Source organism: Nesoenas mayeri (genome assembly GCF_963082525.1).
Source record: "Nesoenas mayeri genome assembly, chromosome: 34".
Classification (NCBI taxonomy): Eukaryota; Metazoa; Chordata; class Aves; order Columbiformes; family Columbidae; genus Nesoenas; species Nesoenas mayeri.
The window spans coordinates 339,517-360,236 of record NC_137575.1 but is presented as its reverse complement, the minus strand read 5'-3'; the positions used below and the strand labels follow the sequence as shown (position 1 = coordinate 360,236).

At 47.3% G+C, this 20,720-nt stretch overlaps 2 protein-coding genes across 2 annotated transcripts in view; one reads left to right on the top strand and one right to left on the bottom strand.

Annotated features, from left to right (window-relative positions):
• LOC308051220 (uncharacterized protein) overlaps positions 1–5,826 on the top strand; it is a gene marked incomplete at both ends in the record, with an annotated part of 10,348 nt that extends 4,522 nt beyond the window's left edge. Inside the window, 2 exons of the mRNA XM_080361573.1 lie at positions 5,442–5,590; positions 5,711–5,826. Of these exons, the coding sequence (XP_080217699.1) occupies positions 5,442–5,590; positions 5,711–5,826 (265 nt within the window). The remainder of the gene's footprint in view (positions 1–5,441; positions 5,591–5,710) is intronic.
• METTL3 (methyltransferase 3, N6-adenosine-methyltransferase complex catalytic subunit) lies at positions 5,730–20,720 on the bottom strand. Its single transcript, XM_080361585.1, is given in 13 exon segments — positions 5,730–5,866; positions 7,322–7,467; positions 8,645–8,757; positions 9,954–10,019; positions 11,928–12,036; positions 12,124–12,162; positions 13,114–13,301; positions 14,066–14,111; positions 14,113–14,268; positions 16,257–16,432; positions 17,668–18,024; positions 18,833–19,029; positions 20,520–20,720. Coding segments are annotated over 12 exon segments (1,653 nt in total). The 5' UTR covers positions 20,614–20,720; the 3' UTR covers positions 5,730–5,866; positions 7,322–7,355.

Below are 20,720 nucleotides of genomic sequence, written 5' to 3'. Positions count from 1 at the left end.
AGCCCAAAATTCACATATTTTTCAGCCCAAAATTCACACATTTTCAGCCCCAAAATTCACACATTTTCAGCCCAAAATTCACACATTTTCAACTCAAAATTCACACATTTTCAGCCCCAAAATTCACTCATTTTCAGCCCAAAATTCACACATTTTCAGCTCCAAAATTCACACATTTTCAGCCCCAAATTCACACATTTTTAGCCCAAAATTCACATATTTCCAGTCCAAAAATTCACACATTTCCAGTCCAAAATTCACACATTTTCAGCCCAAAATTCACACCTTTTCAGCCCCCAAATTCACACATTTCCAGCCCCAAAATTCACACATTATTGAGCCCAAAATCCACACATTTTCCAGCCCAAAATTCACACATTTTCAGACCCCAAATTCACACGTTTTCAGCCCAAAATTCACGCATTTGCAGCCCCAAAATTCACACATTTTCAGCCCCAAAATTCACACATTTTCAGCCCCAAAAACTCATTTTCAGCTCCAAAATTCACACATTTTCAGGCCCAAAATTCACACATTTTTATCCCCAAAATTCACACATTTTTATCCCCAAAATTCACACATTTTCAGCCCAAAATTCACACATTTTCAGCCCCAAAATTCACACATATTTTAGCCCCAAAATTCACACTTTTTCAGCCGAAAATTCACATATTTTGCAACCCCAAAATTCACACATTTTCAGCCCCAAAATTTACGCATTTTTAGCCCCAAAATTCACACATTTTCAGCCCAAAATTCACACATTTTCAACTCAAAATTCACACATATTCAGCCCCAAAATTCACTCATTTTCAGCCCCAAAATTCACACATTTTCAGCCCCAAATTCACACATTTTCAGCCCCAAAATTCACTCATTTTCAGCCCAAAATTCACACATTTTCAGCCCCAAAATTCACACATTTTCAGCCCCAAAATCCACACATTTTCAGCCCAAAACTCACACATTTTTAGTCCCAAAATTCACACGATTTCAGCCCCAAAATTCACGCATTTTCAGCCCCAAAATTCACACATTTTTCAGCCCCAAATTCACACATTTTCAGCCCCAAAACTCACACGATTTTAGCCCCAAAATTCACACATTTTGAGCCCCAAATTTCACACATTTTTTATCCCCAAAATTCGCACCATTTTAGCCCCCAAATTCACACATTTTCAGCCTCAAATTTACACATTTCCAGCCCCAAAGTTCACACATTTTTGAGCCCAAAATTCACACTTTTTCAGCCCCAAAATTCAACATTTTTCAGCCCGAAATTCACACATTTTCAGGCCCAAAATTCACACATTTTCAGCCCCAAAATTCACACGTTTTCACCCCAAAATTCACACATTTTCAGCCCCAAATTCATGCATTTTCAGCCCCAAATTCACACATTTTTCAGCCCAAAATTCACATGATTTTAGCCCCAAATTCACACAATTTCAGCCCCAAAATTCACACATTTTTATCCCCCAAATTCACACGATTTCAGCCCAAAATTCACACATTTTCAGCCCCAAAATTTCACACATTTTCAGCCCCAAAATTCACACATTTTCAGCCCCAAAATTCACACATTTCAGCCCCAAATTCACACATTTTTTCAGCCCAAAATTCACATGATTTTAGCCCCAAATTCACACAATTTCAGCCCCAAAATTCACACATTTTCAGCCCCAAAATTCACACATTTTAGGCCCCAAATTCACACGTTTTCAGCCCCAAAATTCACACGTTTTCAGCCCAAATATTCCCCCCTTTTCAGCCCCAAAATTCACACATTTTTTTAGCCCCAAAATTCACGCATTTTCAGCCCCAAAATTCACACATTTTCAGCCCAAAATTCAACATTTTTCAGCCCCAAAATTCACACATTTTTTAGCCCCAAAATTCACGCATTTTCAGCCCCAAAATTCACACATTTTCAGGCCAAAATTCAACATTTTTCAGCCCCAAAATTCACACATTTTTCAGCGCCAAATTCAGGCATTTTCAGCCCCAAAATTCACACTTTTTACAGCCCCAAAATTCACACTTTTTAGGCCCAAAATTCACACATTTTCAGGCCCAAAATTCACACATTTTTATCCCCCAAATTCACACGATTTTAGCCCCAAAATTCACACATTTTCAGCCCCAAAATTCACACATTTTTCAGCCCCAAATTCACACATTTTCGGCCCCAAAATTCACACGTTTTTCAGCCCCAAATTCACACATTTTCAGCCCAAAGTTCACACATTTTTCAGCCCAAAATTCACACATTTTCAGCCCCAAAATTCACACGTTTTCAGGCCCAAAATATCCCGTTTCCACCCTAAATTTCCACCGCAAAATTCCCATATTTCCCCTCCAAATAATTTCCCATTTCCCCCCCAAATTCCCCCCAAAATTCCCCATTTTCACCCCAAATAATTCGCCATTTCCACCCAAAAAAATGTTCCTTATTTCCACCCGAAAAGTTGCCAATTTCCACCCCAAAATTTCACCTTTTCAGCCCAAAATTTCCACTGCAAAATTCGCACATTTCTCCACCCCAAAAAATTCCCCATTTCCACCCCAAAAATTCCCCAATTTTCACCCCAAAACTTCCACCTCAAAATTCCCACATTTCCCCTCCAAATAATTCCCAATTCCCACCCCAAATAATCCCAAATTTCACCCCAAAATTCCCCATTTTCACCCCAATTTCCCCCCAAATAATTCCCCAATTTGCACCCCAAAATTCCCCGTTTTCACCCCAAAATTCCCCCCAAATAATTCCCAATTTCCCCCCAAAATAATTCCCAATTTCCCCCCCAAAATTCCCAAATTTCCACCCCAAAATTCCCCATTTCCACCCCAAAAAATCCCTAATTTCACCCCAAAATTCCTCAGTTTCCACCCCAAAATTCCCCATTTCCACCCCAAAATGTCCCTCATTTCCACCCCCAAACTCCCCCATTTCCACCCCAAAAAATCCCCTATTTCCACCCCAAAATTTCCACCTCAAAATTCCCACATTTCTCTTCCAAATAATCCCCAATTTCATCCCAAAATTCCCCCCAAAATTCCCCATTTTCACCCCAAATTTCCCCCCAAATCCCCAATTTCTCCCCCAAAATTCCCCAATTTCCACCCCAGAATTCCTCCCAAATTCCACATTTTCACCTAAAAAATTCCCCCCAAGTAATTCCCAATTTCCCCCCAAAATAATTCCCAATTTCCTCCCCAAAATTCCCAAATTTCCACCCCAAAATTCCCCCCAAAATTCCCCAATTTCCACCCCAAATAATTCCCAATTTCCATCCCAAATAATCCTCAATTTCACCTCAAAATTCCGAAATTTCTACCCTGAAATTCCCCCCAAAATTCCCCATTTCCCCACCAAATAATTCCCAATTTCACCCCAAAATTCCCCCATTTTCACCCCAAATTTCCCCCCCCAATAATTCCCAATTTCCCCCCCAAAATTCCCCCCAAAATTCCCCATTTTCACCCCAAATTTCCCCCCCCAATAATTCCCCCCAAAATTCCCCATTTTCACCCCAAATTTCCCTCCCCAAATAGTTCCCAATTTCACCCCAAAATTCCCCATTTTCACCCCAAAATATTCCCAATTTTCACCCCAAAATTTCCCATTTTCCCCCCAAATAATTCCCCCCCCAAAATTCCCCATTTTCACCCCAAATTTTCCCCCCAAATAATTCCCCATTTCACCCCCAAAATTCCCAAATTTCCACGCCAAAATTCACCCTCAAATTTATCCCCAAATTCCCCATTTTCACCCCAAATAATTCCCAATTTCCTCCCCAAATAATCCCCAATTTCCACCCAAAATTCCCCATTTTCCCCCCAAATTTTCCCCCCAAATAATGCCCAATTTCACCCCAAAATTCCCCAATTTCCCCCCCAAACAATTCCCCCCAGAATTCCCCATTTTCACCCCAAATTTCCCCCCCAAAATTCCCCATTTCCCCCCAAATAATTCCCCAATTTCCCCCAAAAAAATCCCCAATTTCCCCCCAAAATAATCCCCAATTCCCCCAAAAAAAATTCCCCAATCCCCCCAAAACCCCTCATTTCCACCCCCAAATTCCCCCCTTTTCACCCAAAAAATTCCCTCATTTCCACCCTAAAAATTCCCCAATTTCCACCCCAAAAATTCCCCAATTTCCACCCCAAAATTTTCACCTCAAAATTCCCACATTTCCCCTCCAAATAATTCCCAATTTCACCCCAAATAATTCTCAATTTCCACCCCAAAATTGCCCCCCCAAATTCCCCATTTTCATCCCAAAAATTCCCTCATTTCCACCCCAAAAAATCCCCAATTTCCACCCCAAAATTTCCCGTTTTCACCCCAAAATTTCCACCTCAAAATTCCCACATTTCCCCTCCAAATAATTCCCAATTTCACCCCAAATAATCCTCAATTTCACCCCAAAATTCCCAATTTCCACCCCAAATAATCCCTAATTTCCACCCCAAAAATTCCCCAATTTCCCCCCAAAATTCCTCAATTTCCACTCCAAAATTCCCCATTTTCACCCCAAAATTCCCCCCCCAAATAATTCCCCATTTGCACTCCAAATAATCCCAATTCCCCCCCAAAAAATCCCCCCCAAAACTCCCCATTTTCACCCCAAAAATTCCCTCATATTTAGCCCAAAAAATACCAGATTTCCACCCCAAAAAATCCCCAATTTCCACCCCAAAATTTCCCATTTTCACTCCAAAATTTCTACCCCCAAATTCCCCATTTCCACCCCAAATAATTCCCCCCTAAAATACCCCATTTTCACCCCCAAAATTCCCTCATTTCGACCCCAAAATTCCCAATTTCCACCCTAAAAAATCCCCAATTTCCACCCCAAAATTCCCCATTTTCACCCCAAATTTCCCCCCCTAAATAAGACCCAATTTCCACCCCAAAATTCCCCACTTTCACCTCAAAATATTCCCCATTTCCACCCCAAATAATTCCCCCCCCCCAAATTCCCCATTTTCACCCCAAATTTCCCCCCCAATAATTCCCAATTTCCCCCCAAAATTCCCTATTTCCACCCCAAATTTCCCCCCAAATAATCCCCAATTCCCACCCCAAAATTCCCCATTTCCACCCCAAATTTCCCCCCAAATAATCCCCAATTCCCACCCCAAAATTCCCCAATTCCCCCCCAAACAATTCCCCCCCGAAATTCCCCATTTTCACCCCAAATTCCCCATTTTCCCCCAAATCCCCATTCCCCCAATAACCCCCAATCCCCCCTTTGTCGGGCCGTACCATTTCACCTCACCGGGGGGGGGTTTCCCCCACCCTCCCCCCCCCCCTTTCCACTCCACCCCCCCACTCCCCCCCCCCTTATCACCCCAAATCACGCCCCTCAACCACCACTCAAATTTATGCATTTTATGTGAAAAAACGTTTAATAAAGTGTGTGTTTTTGTGTCAGGTGGAGTCGCCCCCCCCCATGGCGGTGGAGTTGGTGGAGTCCCCCCCGCGGCCGCGCTGCGTGCGCCTGGGCTGCCTCAACGCGCCCGTGGCCAGCGCCGACTGGGACGAGGAGTATTGCAGCAGCGAGTGCCTCGTCAGGCACTGCAGGTACCCCCCTGTCACCCCCCCGGCGATGCCCTGCCCCCCACACCCCCAAAATCCCCGCTTTTCCCCTCAAAACCGCTCATTTCCCGCCTTTTTCCCGCCCCCCCCCCCCCCCCCGCACAGGGACGTGTTCCTGGCTGGCTGGCGGCGCGCAACGCGGGCAACAGCGTGGTGTTCGTCAAATAAACACAAAACGGCGGTTTGTGCGCGTTTTGGGGGGAAAATCGCTGCTTTCGTGACGAGATTTGGGGCGCTTTGCGGCGCTGGGAGGGGGTCGCTCTGTGCCGAGAGAATTATGACACATTCAGACCAAAATCAGCGCGTTTTGCCGCAATCCCATCGTATTATGAACACGTTCCCCGTATTTCCACACAACTCCCCGTATTTCAACGCAATTCCTTCATATTTTAGCACAATTCCCCTTATTCTGACACAGTCCCCCCGTGTGTTACCACAGAAAGCCCCTTTGCCTCAAAAATCGCGTTTCGCGTCCAAAATGGCCCGTTTTAACTCAAATCCGCCTTTTTGCCTTGTAATAATCCCCGTTTTACCACAGAAATCCCCCGTTTTGGTGTAAGTTCCCCCTTTTACCTCATAAAAACCAGCTTTCCCTCATGGAATCCCCTTTTTGCCCCATAAAATCCTGAATTTATGTCACAAAATCCCACATTTTACTTCTAAACCCCAATTTCACCTCATAAAATCCCTTTTTACCTCATAAATCCCCATTTTACCTCATAAAATCCCATTTTACCTCATAAAACCCCATTTTAACTCATAATCCCCCCATTTTATCTCATAAAATCCCTTTTTATCTCATAAACCCCCTTTTTACCTCATAAAGCCCCATTTTACCTCATAAAACCCCTTTTTACCTCATAAAATCGCTTTTCACCTCATAAAATTCCCTTTTTACCTCAAAACCCCATTTTATCACAAAAACCCCCCATTTCACCTCATAAAACCCTTTTTTACCTCATAACCCCCCATTTCCCCTCATAAACCCCCATTTCACCTCAAAACCTCCATTTTACCACAAAAATCCCTTGTTTTACCTCATAAACCCCATTTTACCTCATAACTCCCCTTTTTACCTCATAAACCCCCATTTTATCTCATAACCCCCTATTTCACCTCATAAATCCCCATTTTACCTCATAAAATCCTTTTTCACCTCATAAAATTCCCTTTTTTACCTCAAAACTTCCATTTTACCACAAAACCCCCCCATTTCCCCTCATAAACCCCCATTTTACCTCACAAAATTCCCTTTTTACCTCAAAACCCCATTTTACCACAAAAACCCCCCATTTCACCTCATAAAACCCTTTTTTACCTCATAAAGTCCCTTTTTACCTCATAAAATCCCATTTCACCTCAAAACCTCCATTTTACCACGAAAATCCCTTGTTTTACCTCATAAACACCATTTTACCTCATAACCCCCCATTTTACCTCATAAAATGCCTTTTTACCTCATAACCCCCCATTTCACCTCATAACCCCCCATTTTACCTCATAAACCCCCATTTCACCTCATAAACCCCCATTTCACCTCATAAACCCCCATTTTACCTCAAAACCCCCATTTTACCTCAAAAACCCCCATTTCCCCTCACAACCCTCCACCTCACCCACAAACCCTTCCCCCCATTCCCCCCCCCCATTTCCCCCCAAAAACCCCCCCAAAAAACCCCAAACCCCCCCCCATCCCCCCGCCCCCTCCCCCATCACCTGTTTTGCCCAAAATGTGGGTTTTTCGGCCCAATCAGAGGCTCTTGGGCTTGGCGATGACACCATCAGGGTAGTGCTGCTTGAACCGCGCCACCACCTCGGGGTCCAGCAGGTGGATCCCGTCCAGCTGGTTCCCCAGCGTGATCCTGCGACCCAAAACCCCCCGAATTCACCCCAAAACGCACCGGCTGCTTCCCCAGCGTGATCCTGCCCTAAAAAACCCCGAATTCACCCCAAAACACACACCAAAAACCCCCGAATTCAGCCCAAAATGCACCAGCTGCTTCCCCAGCGTGATCCTGCCCAAAAACCCCCAAATTCACCCCAAAATCCCCACAATTCACCCCAAAACGCACCGGCTGCTTCCCCAGCGCGATCCTGCCCTAAAAACCCCCGAATTCACCCCGAAAACCCACCAAAACCCCCCGAATTCAGCCCAAAACGCAACGGCTGCTTCCCCAGCGTGATCCTGCCCCAAAAACCCCCAAATTCACCCCAAAAACCCACCAAAACCCCCTGAATTCAGCCCAAAACGCACCGGCTGCTTCCCCAGCGTGATCCTGCCCCAAAAACCCCCAAATTCACCCCAAAAACCCACCAAAACCCCCTGAATTCAGTCCAAAACGCACCGGCTGCTTCCCCAGCGTGATCCTGCCCAAAATCCCCCAAATTCACCCCAAAAACCCCACAATTCACCCCAAAACGCACCGGCTGCTTCCCCAGCGTGACCCTGCCCCAAAACCCCCAAATTCACCCCAAAAACCCACCCGCTGGTTCCCCAGTGTAACTCTGTGACCTCGTGTCACAAACCACCCAAAACAGACCCCAAAACCCCAGAATTCACCCCAAAAACCCACCAGCCAGTTCCCCAGTGTGACCCTGCAACACCACCCCAAAACCACCCCAGAACAGCCCCAAAACCCCCGGAATTCACCCCAAAACCCCCGAATTCACCCCAAACACACACCAGCCGGCTCCCCAGTGTGACCCTGCAACACCACCCCAAAACCACTCCAAACAGCCCCAAAAACCCCAGAATTCACCCCAAAACGCACCAGCTGCTTCCCCAGCGTGACCCTGCAACCCCACATCACAAATCACCCCAAAACAGCCCCAAAAACCCCCGAATTCGCCCCAAAACGCACCAGGCAGTTCCCCAGTGTGACCCTGCAACACCACCCCAAAACCACCCCAAACAGCCCCAAAACCCCCTGGAATTCACCCCAAAACCCACCAGCCGGTTCCCCAGCGTGACCCTGCGCCCCCACATCACAAACCACCCCAAAACAGCCCCAAAACCCCCGGAATTCACCCCAAACGCACCAGTTGGGCTGCACGTTGTGCGGGCGCCCGAAGAGCTCGATCTTGCGCGTGCCCGGCGACAGGCGCTCGATCATCCCGTAGATCTCGTCCGGCTTGTGGCTGGTGGAGCGCACCTGCGCACGGCCCGAAAAACACCCTTTTGCACCCAAAATCACCCTCTGCCGCCCAAAAATCACCCTCTGCCGCCCAAAAATCACCCTTTTCCGCGCAAAAATGACCATTTTGCGCCCAAAAATGACCCTTTTGCGCCCAAAAATGATCCTTGTGACCCCAAAAATGACCGTTTGGTGCCCAAAAATGACCCTTTTGCACCCAAAAATGACCCTTGTGAGCCCAAAAATGATCCTTGTGAGCCCAAAAATGACCCTTTTTGGGCCCAAAAATGACCCTTTTGGGCCCAAAAATCACCCTTTTCCACCCAAAAATGACCATTTTGCGCCCAAAAATGACCCTTTGGCGCCCAAAAATGACCCTTTTGCGCCCAAAAATGATCCTTGTGAGCCCAAAAATGACCCTTTTGGGCCCAAAAATGACCCTTTTGGGCCCAAAAATGATCCTTGTGAGCCCAAAAATGACCCTTTGGCGGCCAAAAATGACCCTTTTGGGCCCAAAAATCACCCTTTTCCACCCAAAAATGACCATTTTGCGCCCAAAAATGACCCTTTTCTGCCCAAAAATGACCCTTTTGCGCCCAAAAATGATCCTTGTGAGCCCAAAAATGACCCTTTGGCGCCCAAAAATGACCCTTTTGTGCCCAAAAATGATCCTTGTGAGCCCAAAAATGACCCTTTTGCGCCCAAAAATGACCCTTTTGTGCCCAAAAATGATCCTTGTGAGCCCAAAAATGACCCTTTTGCGCCCCAAAAATTGCGCCCCCAAAATGCCCGTTTTTCACAACCAAAATTGCCACTTTTTCCACCCCAAAATGCCCCTTTTTCCACCCCAAAACCACCCCCCAAAATCACCCACCAAAATGCTCCTTTTCACCCCCAAAATAACCCCCCAAATGCCCCTTTTTCACCCCCAACATGCCCCTTTTCACCCCAAAATCACCCCCCAAAATGCCCCTTTTTCCACCCCAAAATGCCCCTTTTGCACCCCAAAAATACCCCCCCAAATGCCCCTTTTTCACCCCCAAAACAACCCCCAAAACACCCCTTTTTCACTCCAAAATAACCCCCCAAATACCCCTTTCGCACCCGAAAATCACCCCCCAAAAAGCCCCTTTTCACCCCAAAATACCCCTCCAAACCCGCCCCCCCCCCCCCCCCCGCCCGTTTTGGGGCGAAAAGCCGCAGTTTTGTCTCACCTCGGCCACGATGACGTCACAGTCCAGCCCGCGGTTGAAGCCCTGGGGGGCGCCCTTCACCCCCACCTGCCCAAAAACGCCCCTTTGCACCCCAAAACCGACCCCAAAACCGCCCTTTTCCAACCCACAATCACCCCCAGAAATGCTCCCTTTTTCCACCCCAAAATGCCCCATTTCACCCCCAAAATCACCCCCCAAAATGCCCTTTTCACCCCCAAAATGCCCCATTTCACCCCAAAATCACGCTCCCAAAATGCCCCTTTTTCACCCCAAAATGCCTTTTTCACCCCCAAAATCTCCCTTTTTCAACACCCAAAATGCCCCTTTTTCACCCCAAAATCACCCGCCCAAAAACACTTTTCACCCCAAAACCGACCCCAAAATGCCCCTTTTTCAACCCAGAATCACCCCCCAAATGCCCCCTTTTCACCCCAAAATCACCCCCCAAAATGCCCCTTTTTCACCCCAGAATCACCCCCCAAAATGCCCCCTTTTCACCCCCAAAATGCCCCTTTCTCACCCCAAAATCATCCCGCAAAATGCTCCTTTTCACCCCCCAAATGCCCCTTTTTCAACCCAAAACCACCCCCCCAAATGCCCCTTTGCATCCCAAAAGGCCCCTTTTTCCACCCCAAAATACCCCTTTTTCAGCCCAAAATCCCCACTGAAAATGCCCGTCTTTCACCCCAAAATGCCCCCTTTTCACACCCAAAATCCCCCTTTTTCACCCCAAAGTCACCCCCCCAAAATGCCCCTTTTCCACCCCCAAAATGCCCCATTTCACCCCAAAACCACCCCCCCAAAGTGCCCCATTTTCACCCCCAAAATGTCCCTTTTTCACCCCAAAAGGACCCCCCCAAAATCACGTTTTTGGGGCATTTTAAGGGGCTCAATTGGGGGGGGGGGGGGGGGGGGGCGGTCAAATTTGGGGTAAAATCCACACATTTTGGGGTCTCCCCCCGCCTCCCCCCAGTGCTACCCGGACTGAACCAAACGCTTGGGGGGGGGGCTTGGGGCATTCCATGTGATTTTTGGGCCATTTCACGTGGTTTTGGGTCATTTTATATGTTTTCTTGGGTGGGAAATTCCAAGGGGGGGGTCCCCACCTATTTTTAGGGTCTCAGGGTGCGATTTTGGGGCAAAACAAGGGGATTTTGGTCAATCTCCACCCGGTGCTGCTTGGACCGCACCAATCACTTCGGGGGGGGGGTGGGTCATTCCACGTGGATTTTGGGCCATTTCACGTGGCTTTGGGTCATTTTCTATGTTTTCTTGGGTGGGAAATTCCAAGGGGGGGGTCCTCACAGATTTTTAGGGTCTCAGGGTGCGATTTTGGGGCAAAACAAGGGGATTTTGGTCAATCCCCACCCGGTGCTTCTTGGACCGCACCAATCACTTTGGGGGGGGGGTTGGGTCATTCCACGTGGATTTTGGGCCATTTCATGTGGTTTGGGGTCATTTTATATGTTTTTTTGGGTGGGAAATTCCAAGCGGGGGGTCCCCACCTATTTTTAGGGTCTCAGGATGCGATTTTGGGGCAAAACAAGGGGATTTTGGTCAATCCCCACCCGGTGCTGCTTGGACCGCACCAATCACTTCGGGGGGGGTTGGGTCATTCCATGTGGGTTTTGGGCCATTTCACGTGGGTTTTGGGTCATTTTATATGGTTTTTTGGGGTGAAAAATTCCAACGGGGGGTCCCCACAGATTTTTAGGGTCTCAGGGTGCGATTTTGGGGCAAAACGAGGGGGTTTTGGTCAATCTCCAGCCGGTGCTGCTTGGACCGCACCAATCACTTCGGGGGGGGGTTGGGTCATTCCACGTGGATTTTGGGCCGTTCCGTGTGATTTTTGGGCCGTTTTCCGCGGGTTTTGGGCCGTTTTCCGCGGTTTTTGGGCCGTTCTGCGCGTGGGAGGTCGGAGGGGGGTCGGTGGGTGGGATTTTGGGGCGAAAGGCGGGGGTTTTGGGCACGCACCAGGCAGTGCTCCTTGCCGTGGTTGAGCCAGTGGCCGGTGCGGCCGGTGCGGATGATGCGCTGCAGCTGGTTGGTTTTCACCCAGATGATCTCGTCCACGCGCTCGTACCTGGAACCGCCCGTTCCCACCACGTTTTGGGGACAAAACCCGCGGGTTTGGGGCCGGGGGGGCGGGGGGGGGGACCCCGGAACTCACCCCCACAGGTTGAGGCACTCGCGGCCCAGCTCCATGGCCCTGCGGGAACACAAGGGGTGGTTGCTATGGCGACGGACGCCATCTTGGGTGCTGGCGGCGGCCGCCATCTTGATTACTGGTGGTGGCTGCCATCTTGATTACTGGCATTGGCTGCCACCATCTTGATTACTGGCAGTAGCTGCCATCTTGATTACTGACGACAATGGCCACCATCTTGATTACTGGCAGTAGCCGCCATCTTGATTGCTGATAACAATGGCCACCATCTTGGTTACTGGCAGTAGCTGCCATCTTGATTACTGGCATTGGCTGCCACCATCTTCATTACTGATGGTGTTGGCTGCCATCTTCATTACTGGCAGTAGCTACCATCTCGATTACTGGTGGCGGCCATCTTGATTACTGGCGGTTGCAACCGCCATGTTGATTACTGGTGGTGGCCATCTTGATTACTGGCAGTGGCCACCATATTTATTACTGACAGTGGCCGCCATCTTGATTACAAGTGGTGGCCATCTTGATTACTGGCAGTGGCCACCATCTTGATTACAAGTGGTGGCAGCTGCCATCTTGATTACTGGCGGTGGCTACTACCATCTTTATTACTGGCAGTTGTGGCCACCATCTTGATTACTGGCAGCAGCCACCGCCATCTTAATTACTGGCAGTGGCCGCCATCTTGATTACTGGCAGTGGCCGCCATCTTGATTACAAGTGGTGGCAGCTGCCATCTTGATTACTGGCGGTGGCAACCGCCATCTTGACTACTCACAGTGGCCGCCATCTTTATTACTGGTGGTGGTAGACACCATCTTGATTATTGGTGGCAGCTGCCATCTTGATTACTGGCGGTGGCCGCCATCTTGATTACTAGTGCTGGCGGCCGCCATCTTGCCTGCCGGCACTTCCGGCCGTGGCGCCAGCGCCGTTCTGCGCCACTCGGGGATGGGGTTTTTGGGGCAAATTGCGGGGGTTCTGGGGCGGCCTGACCTTCCGGTGACCCAGAGGAAGAGGAAGCCCTCGTCCTGCAGCACGGGGATGTTGAGGCGCCGCATCTCGTCGTCGGTGAGCGTCCCGTAGGGCAGCTCCATGTGGATGTCCCAGGGCGGGTCGGCCATCACCACCGCGAACTTGCCCAGGATGCGAACGTCCAGGTACCGGATGTCGCAGCAGATCCACTGCGGGGGGGAGGGGGGGGGCGGTGACGTCACGGGGGCGATGACGTCACGGGGGACGCCAAAATCACCCAAAATTGGAAACTTCAAATTTTGAAATTTGAAATTTTGAAATTTGAAAATTTGAAATTTGAAATTTTGAAATTTGAAATTTTGAAAATTTGAAATTTTGAAATTTTGAAAATTTGAAAATTTGAAATTTTGAAATTTTGAAAATTTGAAATTTTGAAATTTTGAAATATGAAATATAAAACTTAAGAATTTTTTGAAATTTTACAATTTTGAAAATTGAAATTTTGGAATTTTAAATTTAAAATTTTGCAATTTTGAAATTTTAAAATTTTGAAATTTAAAATTTTGGAATTCTGAAATTTTAAAATTTTAAAATTTTGGAATTTTGAAGTTTTAAAATTTTGGAATTTTGAAGTTTTACAATTTTGAAATTTTGGAATTTTGAAGTTTTAAAATTTTGAAATTTTACAATTTTGAAATTTTAAAATTTTGAAATTTTAAATTTTACGATTTTGAAATTTAAAAATTTAAAATTTTGACATTTGAAATTTAAAATTTTGGAATTTTTGAATTTTGGAATTTTACACTTTTGAAATTTGAAATTTTGAAATTTGTAATTTAAAACTTAATGAAGTTTTGGAATTTTACAGCTCTGAAATTTTAAAATGTTGTGATTTGAAATTCGTGGGGGGAAATTGGGACATTCAGGTGGGATTTGGGGGGCAGAAAAGGCGGGAAGGGCTGCGATTGGCTACCTGTGGCGGGAAGAGGCGGTCGTCGGCGCGGTCGCGGGGCGGGGCGGGCGGGGGGCTGGGCGGGCGGGGCGGCGCGTGGCGCGGGGGGCGACGGGCGCCCGTCGATCTCGTAGTGCACGTACTTGCAGGTGTCCATGTGGAAGCAGGTGTTGAGGAACGAGCAGTCGCCCAGGGACTCGTCCGTGTGCTTGTTGATGATGCGGCTGCCGTTTGGGGCGAAAAACGCGGATTTCGGGGGCGGGTCGGCGGTGGGAATGGCGGAATTCGCGAGGGAACGAACGGCGGGATTGGAGAGGAAATTGGGTGAAATTGACAACAAACGGGGTCAAAATGACACCGAATTGGGTCGAATGGACTGCGACCGCAAAGTGACGTCAAGTTGGCCACTAATTGGGCACAAATTGGGTCAAGTTGGGTCAAATTGACCAAAAACTGGCCACAAATTGGGTCAAGTTGACCAGAAATTGGACACAAATTGAGCCAAGTTGACCACAAATTTGTCACAAATTGGGTCAAGTTGACCAGAAATTGGGTCAAGTTGACCACAAAGTGGCCACAAATTGGGTCAAGTTGACAACAAATTGGGCACAAATTGGCCACAAATTGGGTCAAGTTGACCACAAATTGGCCACAAATTGTGTTCAAATTTTGAGGTAGAAACTCCACATTTTGAGGTGGAAATTCCACATTTGGAGGTAAAAGCATCAAATTCTGAGGTAAAAGTGTCAAATTTTGATGTAGAAACATCAAATTTTGAGGTAGAAGCATCAAATTTTGAGGTAAAAGCACCAAATTTTGAGATAGAAACGTCAAATTCTGAGGTAAAAGCGTCAAATTCTGAGGCAGAAACATCAAATTCTGAGGCAGAAGCGTCAAATTCTGAGGTAAAAGCGTCAAATTTTGAGGTAAAATCGTCAAATTTTGAGGTAAAATCGTCAAATTTTGACGTAGAAGCGTCCAATTCTGAGGCAGAAATGTCAAATTTTGAGGTAAAAGTGTCAAATTTTGACGTAGAAGCGTCAAATTCTGAGGTAAAAGCGTCAAATTCTGAGGTAAAAGCATCAAATTTTGAGGTAAAAGCGTCAAATTTTGAGGTAAAAGCATCAAATTTTGTGGTAAAAGTGTCAAATTCTGAGGTAAAAGTGTCAAATTTTGAGGTAAAAGTGTCAAATTTTGACGTAGAAGCATCAAATTCTGAGGTAAAAGTGTCAAATTTTGAGATAATAGTGTCAAATTTTCAGGTATAAACATCAAATTTTGAGGCAGAAACATCAAATTCTGAGGTAAAAGTGTCAAATTTTGAGGTAAAAGCGTCAAATTTTGAGGTAAAAGCATCAAATTTTGAGGTAGAAGCGTCAAATTCTGAGGTAAAAGCGTCAAATTCTGAGGTAAAAGCGTCAAATTCTGAGGTAAAAGTGTCAAATTCCGAGGTCAAAGTGTCAAATTCTGAGGTAAAAGTGTCAAATTTTGAGGTAAAAGTGTCAAATTTTGAGGTAAAAGTGTCAAATTCTGAGGTAAAAGTGTCAAATTCTGAGGTAAAAGTGTCAAATTCTGAGGTAAAAGCGTCAAATTTTGAGGTAAAAGTGTCAAATTTTGAGGTAAAAGTGTCAAATTTTGAGGTAAACGCATCAAATTTTGAGGTAAAAGTGTCAAATTTTGAGTTAGAAACATCAAATTTTGAGGTTAAAGTGTCAAATTTTGAGGTAGAAGCGTCAAATTCTGAGGTAAAAGCATCAAATTTTGAGGCAGAAATGTCAAATTCTGAGGCAGAAGCGTCAAATTCTGAGGTAAAAGCGTCAAATTTTGAGGTAAACGCATCAAATTTTGAGGTAAAAGCATCAAATTTTCAGGTAGAAGCGTCAAATTCTGAGGTAAAAGTGTCAAATTCTGAGGTAAAAGTGTCAAATTTTGACGTAGAAGCGTCAAATTCTGAGGTAAAAGCGTCAAATTCTGAGGTAAAAGGGTCAAATTTTGAGGTAAAAGCATCAAATTTTGAGGTAGAAGCGTCAAATTCTGAGGTAAAAGCGTCAAATTCTGAGGTAAAAGCGTCAAATTTTGAGGTTAAAGTGTCAAATTTTGAGGTAAAAGCGTCAAATTTTGACGTAGAAGCATCAAATTTTGAGGTAAATGCATCAAATTGTGAGGTAAAAGCGTCAAATTTTGGGTGTGCAACAGGGGTTTTGTGCCGTACCGGAAGTGCAGGCGGGGGCAGGGCCGCGCGGCGCCGCTGGCGCGCACGCACTCCTCCTTGGTGCCGTGGTCGCAGAACTCCTGCACCTGCGCGCGCCCGCGCGACCGGAACTTCTCCACGATGGACTGCTCCTTGGCCGTCGTCGTGTTCAGCAGCTCCAGGATCTCCTGGCTCACCTGGAAACGCCCGTCACGGGCCCAAAAACGCTCGTTTTAGCCCCAAAAACGCTTATTTTAGCCCCAGAAACCATCCTCCCCACGCACCGAGCGTTTCCCCGACGTTTTTCTGAGCTAAAACGGCCCGGTTTTGAGCTAAAAACCCCGAATTTCAGCCTTCTCAACATCAACTACGTGTTTTCCCGCCGTTTTTCAGACCTAAAAACGCCAGTTTTTGCGCTAAAAACGCCAAATTTCAGCCTTTCGAGCATCAACTACACGTTTTCCCGCCATTTTTCTCACCTAAAAAGGCCCGGTTTTGTGCTAAAAACGCCACAATTCAGCCTTTTCAGCATCAATTACACATTTTCCCGCCATTTTTCTGAGGTGAAAACACCCTTTTTGGGGGGAAAACCCAAAATCTAAATGTTTTGAGGGACACACAAGGGTTTTCCCGCCGTTTTTTGAGGTGAAAATGCCATTTTTGGGGGGAACACCCAAAATTTGAACATTTTGAAAGTGTTTTTCCACCATTTTTTTTGGTGGGAAACGCCACAAAAACCCCAAATTCCCTCATTTTTGCCTCAAAATCCCCATTTTTTACAATTAGACCCCAAAATCTCAACATTTTGGGGTTGAAGCACGTGTGTCCCTCAACATTTTTGAGGCAAAACCCTCAATTTTCCCCAATACTAACACAAAATTCCACCATTGCGAGCAACAAACAACCAACGCTCCTCAACACTTTTGGCGGGAAACGCCAGCAAACCCCCAAAATTCATCATTTTCCCCTCAAAAAACCCCATTTTTTTTAACAAAACCCCAAAATCTCAACATTTTAGGGTTGAACCACGTGTGTCCTTCAACATTTTTGAGGCAAAACCCTCAATTTTTCATGATATTAACATAAAACTTAAACAGTTTGAGCAACAACCCAACCAACGCTCCTCAACGCTTTTGGCGGGAAACGCCGCAAACCCCCAAATTCCCTCATTTTCTCCCCCTTTTTTTTAACAAGACCCCAAAGTTTTAACATTTTGAGGTTCAACCAAACGTATCCCTCAATATTTTTGAGGCAAACCCCTCAATTTTTCACAACATTAACACAAAATCCCACCATTTTGAGCAACAACCCAACCAACGCCCCTCAACGCTTTTGGCGGGAAACGCCGCCCACCCGCCCATTTCCCCCTCAGGAAACGCCGCCGTTTTGGGCTCATTTCCCCGGATTTCGGGCAAATCCGGCGCCGCGTCACCTTCTTGCTCTGCTGCTCCTTGGTGGACTGCTGACTCAGCAGGCTCTCGATCTCCAGATCCACCTCGCTCGCCTGCTTCCGCCATTTCTTGGCCTCCTTCCCGGCCTCGCGCTCCCCGCCGGCGGCCATCTTGCCCCCCGCCGCCTCCTCCTCCTCGCCGCGCCGTTTCCTCTCCGTTTTGGGGCGAATTCCGGGCGTTTCGGGGCCGCCGCCCGTCATGGCCGCCAGCTTGGAGTGGTCGGCGAAGGTGACGAGGGTGGCGGCGCCATCTTGGAGCCGTTTGATCTCGATCAGCTCCTGCGCGGCGAATTTCTCCAGCAAACTCTCCACCTGCCGCTGCGGCGCCGGCGCCTCGGCCTGCGGCGTTTTGGGGCGAAAACGCGGCGTTTTGGGCAATTCCGGGCGGCCCCGCGGGTGGGTGATTGAGGGGAAGGGGCGGCGCTTTGCCGCGGGGGGTTTTGAGGGGAAACCGTGGCGTTTTGGGGCATTTCGGGCCGGAAATGAGGATGGTTTGGGTGGGTTTGAGACGGAGATTTTTAAGTGGAAATCGCGACGTTTTGGGTCGTTTTGAGCCATGAATTTTTAAGAGAAAATAACGACGTTTTGGGTCGTTTTGAGCCATGAATTTTTAAGAGAAAATAAAAACATTTTGGGTCGTTTTGAGCGGCGGATTAAGTGGAAATAACGAGGTTTTGCGCCGTGAATTATTAAGTGGAAATAACGACATTTTGGGCAATTTTGAGCTATGAATTATTAAGAGAAAATAAAGGCACTTTGGGCAATTTTGGGCCATGAATTATTAAGTGGAAATAACGGCATTTTGGGCAATTTTGGGTCACAAATTATTAAGTTGAAATAATGGCGTTTTGGGTCATTTTCAGCCATTAATTTTAAAGGGGAAATAACAGCATTTTGGGTGATTGTGTAGCATAAATTTGTGAGTGGAAATGAGGACATTTTGGGCAATTTTGAGCCATGAATTTTTAAGTGGAAATAACAGCATTTCGGGCCATTTTAAGCCACAACTTTTTAAGTGGAAATAACGACATTTTGGGTCATTTTAAGCCACGAATTTTTAAGGGGAAATAACGACATTTTGGGCCACTTTCCACGAGGAATTTTTGAGTGCAAATCAGGAGGTTTTGGGCAACTTTGGGCGGCTTACGGTGGCGATGGAGCGGCCAATGGCGGCCGAGTCGGCGGGCAGCGGGAGCGCCACGTCGGCCAATCGCAGCAGCAGCCGCCGCTCCAGGGCGGGGTCGGGGGGCGGGGCCTCGGCGGCGCAGGCTTCCGATTGGCCCGGGGGGGCGGCGGGGGCGGGGCTGGCGGGCGAGGGGGCGGGGCTGGCCGTGCGGGGCGGGTCTGCGGGGGAATGACGCCTCGTTAATTAACCCTGACCCCTCGTTAACCCCTGACCCCTTGCTAATTAACCCCCGACCCCTCGTTAATTAACCCCTGACCCCTCATTAATTAACCCCTAATCCCCAATTTGTCCCGACCCCTTAATTAACCCCCAACCCCCGTAATTTACCCATAACCCCCCGCTCCCTATTAACCCCATTAACCCCTGTTATTCCCATTAACCTAATTAACCCCCATTAACCCCATTTAACCCATTAACCCCCATTAACCCCATTTAGCCCCATTTAACCCATTAACTCCCATTATCCTCATTAACCCCATTAACCCCCATTGTGCTCATTAACCCCATTTCACCCATTAACCCCATTATTCTCATTAACCACCTTTAAGCCCATTTCACCCATTAACCCCCATCATCCTCATTAACCCCCATTATCCCAATTAACCCACATGAACCCCATTTCACCCATTAACCCCAATTATTATCATTAACCCCATTTAACCCATTGACCCCATTATCCCATTTAACCCCCATTAACCCCATTTCACCCATTAACCCCCATCATCCTCATTAACCCCCATTATCCCAATTAACCCCATTAACCTCATTTCACCCACTAACCCCCATTATCCTCATTAACCCCATTTAACCTATAAACCCCCATTCTCCTCATTAACCCCCATTATCCCCATTTAACCCATTAACCCCATTTCACCCATTAACCCCACTATCCTCATTAACCCTATTTCACCCATTAACCCCCATTAACCCCATTTCACCCATTAACCCCCATTACCCCCAGTACCCTCATTAACCCCCATTAACCCCCATTTTCCTCATTATCCCCATTTCACCCATTAACCCCCATTATCCCCATTAACCCCCATTTAACCCCATTTAACCCAGTAACCCCCATTAACTCCATTTCACCCATTAACCCTCATTATCCCCATTAACCCCATTTCACCCATTAACCCCATTAACCCCCATTATCCCCATTAACCCCATTTCACCCATTAACCCTCATTATCCCCATTAACCCCATTTCACCCATTAACCCCATTAACCCCCATTATCCCCATTAACCCCATTTCACCCATTATCCCCATTAACCCCCATTTAACCCCATTTAACCCAGTAACCCCCATTAACTCCATTTCACCCATTAACCCCATTAACCCCCATTATCCCCATTAACCCCATTTCACCCATTAACCCCATTAACCCCCATTATCCCCATTAACCCCATTTCACCCATTAACCCCCATTATCCCCATTACCCCCATTTACCCCATTTCACCCATTAACCCCCATTATCCCAATCAACCCCCATTAACCCCCATTATCCCCATTGACCCCATTTCGCCCATTAACCCCATTAACCCCCATTAGCCCCATTAACCCCCATTACCCTCATTACCCCCATTAACCCCCATTAACCCCCATTACCCCCATTAACCCCAATTATCCCCCCTCACCCCGCACTGACCGAGCGGCTCCATCTTCCGGCGGCGCTGCAGCCGCTCCCGCAGCGAGTGCAGCTGCTTCTTGTGCGCCTGGATCGAGCTCCACGTGTCCGACATGGCTGCGGGGACCCCTGAACCCTCCCTGGGCCCCCCGAAAACCCCCTGGGACCCCCAAACCCCCCTCGGGCCCGCGGTGCCTCACGGAGCCGGGAGCGCCGCCCGCT